The 3,901-nt window shown below is 42.6% G+C and overlaps 1 protein-coding gene across 1 annotated transcript in view; it reads right to left on the bottom strand.

Annotated features, from left to right (window-relative positions):
- Window positions 1–272: 272 nt before the first annotated feature.
- The window catches only part of rras2 (RAS related 2), a 36,125-nt gene continuing 32,496 nt past the window's right edge, over window positions 273–3,901 (bottom strand). Inside the window, exons 5-6 of the mRNA XM_076287302.1 lie at window positions 3,351–3,469; window positions 273–2,549 (exon numbers count right to left, since the gene is read on the bottom strand). Coding sequence (XP_076143417.1) covers window positions 2,462–2,549; window positions 3,351–3,469 — 207 coding nt within the window. The 3' untranslated portion in view covers window positions 273–2,461. The remainder of the gene's footprint in view (window positions 2,550–3,350; window positions 3,470–3,901) is intronic.

Here is a 3,901-nt window from a genome sequence, read left to right as displayed (position 1 = left end):
CAGCTACCCAAGCTCTGGTTTAGTGAGAGGGGACGAGCTGTGCGCTACCACTGGAGCAGCTGACCTCTACTGCAGGCCAGCACGGCTCGCATGCTCAACAGCCCACGGAGCTAATCAAGTCCCGCGTCTGCCTTCCAGGTGGGACAGTCGGGAGGAGACGATTAGTGGGAATGTTGCATTATGGGATAGGCGCTGGAGGTCAGGTGAGACTCAGCTGGTCACCAACTCCAGGACACCAACAAAAAACAGGGATGAGTTCTGGACCACATGTGGACAATGCAGGCTATGGCCATTCATCTTTTATTTTCAGTTAAAAGCAAACTAAGAGAATTAAATACTCCTCTTTACATATACACACACTTGTGCCATGAGAGCAGGTTCACTTACAAACATATAAAAATACTCGGTAACTAGTCTGATAAGAAAATAATGTATAAAAGTATATAGTAAAAACATTTAATCACGTCTCTCAAAGAATCACCTCCGATCTTTTTTTTAATCTTATATTACATGATGATAAAACAAAAACCAGAATAGTTTAATTGTATCCCTTGTACTGAAATACACTCATGAAAAAGGAAGACAAACCTAATGGTGAAGTGTCTTTATAGTGATGTTAACCCTTAATGATAGTTCTGTAAAATGAGGGGCTACACATACTAGCCTGTCAGATACCAGATATGTCACAACTGAGATCATTTATTTAGTCTTCATATGTATGTGTGTGTGTGTGTGTGTGTGTATGTGTGTGTAAGAGACAGAGAGAGAGAGAGAGAGAGAGAGAGAGAGAGAGAGAGAGAGAGAGAGAGAGAGAGAGAGATAGTGTGTGTGTCTGTGTGTGTTATACAGGAAACATCTGTCACTACTTAAATCTTCACACTCAAATCCATGGTCAAGAATTCCTTTTGGGCATCTTACCAACTAATAAAAACATAATCCTGGATTACGGATGTGCCAAAGAGAATGTTGAAGGTTCGAAGGTCCCTTCACGTCAATTACAGAGGTGTTATGAAAGTTGTATAAGCTGTGGCTAATACCTAATACCATGAGAATAAATGATTCCTTAGTTTTACCCTCTCACTGTCACTGTTTCCTTACATTACTTCAACTAAACACACCAGAGAAGGAGGGGAAATAGAAACAGTCAATAGAATATTATCAATCTGGAAATCAATTCCATATGTAAGGCAAGAGAGAGAGAGAGAGAGAGCGTGTGTGTGTGTGTGTGAACATTTCCCCAAACCAGTTCTGTAAAACTACAAATATTAGCAAGGTACCTCAAACCCCACGGGCCCGGCCTCTTACACGCTATCTTTCTCCGAGTGAGGAAATGTTTTACCCACCAACCTGAGTGTGCGATAGTCTGTGAAGGCAATGGCTGAGCAAGAAGGGAGAAGAACTGACCTATCTATCAACACAAGGGTCTGAGAACCTAATTAGAAATGAGAAAAGCAAACAAGCAAAGGCTAGTCTATGAGCCATTCAGTTAACAGACACCACTTCTACTGGAAGTTGGCCTCGGACACATTTGAAGCACAGATGTAAGAAAAAATGGCTGATACACGAGATCCCAGTGTTCATGTTGGCTGCCTACATACACACACACACACACACACGTATATATATGTCTACATTATAACATGGGTCAGGACCAAAGCTCATCAACCTTGCACTCAGCACTGAGAAGATTTAATCATCAGGTTTTTAAAAATGTGTTCTCAACTCACACTGATTTCATTTACGTACAGTAGCTGTTCAGCACATGGAGTAGAAATTAAAAGGCATAATGGCACGACACACACACGCACGCACACACACACACACACACACACACACACACACACGTACAGACGCACATACAAAGCGGCACAAGATCACCTCATTCTACACCGCTTGCAAATGCGTCAGTTGTTTATCATTAACATTCTAATGATATAATATACATATATTGATATTTTCTGTGATTCCATCTCGGTAAAAATACAAATGTGACTACAAGGCAAGATAAGTCCTTTGAGATACAACATAAAAATAATGGAATCGTTAAGCAAATTTAAGAAGCGATCTTTTAGTGTTGGGACATATTCACACTGAAAGCTGTATGGTTTCTTGTCTTTTTTCGTCATCATGTTTTTTTTTATATATATAACACTAGTTGAAGGTGAGCGGTGAGTTCAATAACATTTGTTGTTGTTTGTGTTTGTCTGGTTTTGTTTTTGTTTTTTTTTGTTAAGTTTTGTTGTTTTACTGTCAGTTTGGTTCTTCTAGTAGTGAAGTCCCAGGGGGAGGAGCGCGGTGAGGCAGCTCCCGGCCCTGATAAGGCTAGCACAGGGACTGCTGTCTTAGCTCATGCACATGTCGAAAGGCAGCGGTCATCCACAACAGGATGTGATGTCAGAAGGCAGGGGTGGGTGGGGGGACTGGTGACAGCAGCTGGATGACTGGCGGCCCGGTGTGCCACTCAGACGATGACACAATGGCAGCCGCTCTTGTCCTTCTCCTTGCGCGTGGGCTCCGGCGAAGGCGGGCACTCCTGTTCCTGGAACTTCCTGTTGGAACACCAGGGGACAGAACGCTACGCATGAGCTCTGACCTCAGCTGACCAGCACAGTGACGGCTACATTCAAATCCAACATTATACCTAAACTAAAAGGATTATATATGATCATACAGTATCCATTTGTACATTACGGATCATTATAAATGATACAGACATGATTGCCTCTTCCTCATTCATGTCTTTCATATATAAATTGCACTCTATGATCCATACTAAATTAAATCTGTGGCCACTGAGGGAGGAAATGACCATGGAAATGATATGAAAGTTTCACTTTAACTTCACTTAGTCCAAACTGACTCTTTAATGTAGCTACATTCAATGAGAATCCAAGCACCACTCACATACTGTGGACAATAGCTTCTCCTCAAAATTGTCCCTTGCACATTCAAGGTCGAAATAATTATTATTGTTCTTTTTTTTTCATGTCTACTTCAAGTGAAGGGCTAGAAGAGTGGGCTGAAGGAGGCAGCTTTTTAGGCGGACGCAAGTGCTTTGCTTTCCAGGGTGGCAGTTAATTAGCAGTTTCATATTAGGAGAAGATCACGATTTACAAAGCAGAGCGAAAACAAGCCCCTTCAGGCACCTACGCATGCAGGAAAAGCATCGTGATCAGAACACCAGCCAGCCTTGCCTAGTCCAGCCCAGCCCAGCCTGTGGTCAGAAGACAAAAGTCCAGTCCAGTCTCAGCTACACTCAACAACAATGGTCTGCTCTGTGTATGTATGTGTGTGTGTGTGTGTGTGTGTGTGTGTGTGTGTTAGAGGAATCTCACACATGGCCCTCTCACCTTATTACTCGGACCAGCTCGTGGAACGCTTGGTCTACATTCATGCGGATCTTAGCCGAGGCCTCCATGTACGTCACCTTCAGCTGTCGGGCGAGCTGCTGACCTTCCTCCTGGGTCACCTGGGGGAGGAAGAGGAAGGGGAAGAGTTTTGGCTGTGATGTGTGAAGGACCAGAGTGATGTGGAATCAGGCACTCAGTCCTGACACTCTGTGGTATCAGACTACAGAGGTCTGGCTCCATCTGGTGGACGGTAGAGGCATGAGCAGACTCTGGGATGCTCTTATCAGATACAAACTACAAAACTACTGAATACTGAGGGAAAATGTCATTCAAACAATGGTATAGGGATACTTGAATACATGTTAAGCCATGTTATGAATAAAACAAATCACAAAAACAAAACACAGATATCAAGAAAAAACACTTCATGCTACATGGAGATACATTCTTTTCACATTTCCTACAGATTGTTTTGAATGCAAGACGGCAGTAATAAAACAACGAGTCTATATATGAACTACAAGCAACTATTTTCCTAAAGCACATACATA

Source organism: Alosa pseudoharengus, unplaced genomic scaffold (assembly GCF_046254945.1).
Source record: "Alosa pseudoharengus isolate Yale_2024_CS ecotype anadromous, Long Island Sound unplaced genomic scaffold, YU_APseudo_1.1 YU_APseudo_1.1_scf_16, whole genome shotgun sequence".
NCBI classification, from domain to species: Eukaryota; Metazoa; Chordata; class Actinopteri; order Clupeiformes; family Clupeidae; genus Alosa; species Alosa pseudoharengus.
The sequence above is the reverse complement of the archived record's forward strand: the minus strand, read 5'-3'. Positions and strand labels throughout refer to the sequence as shown.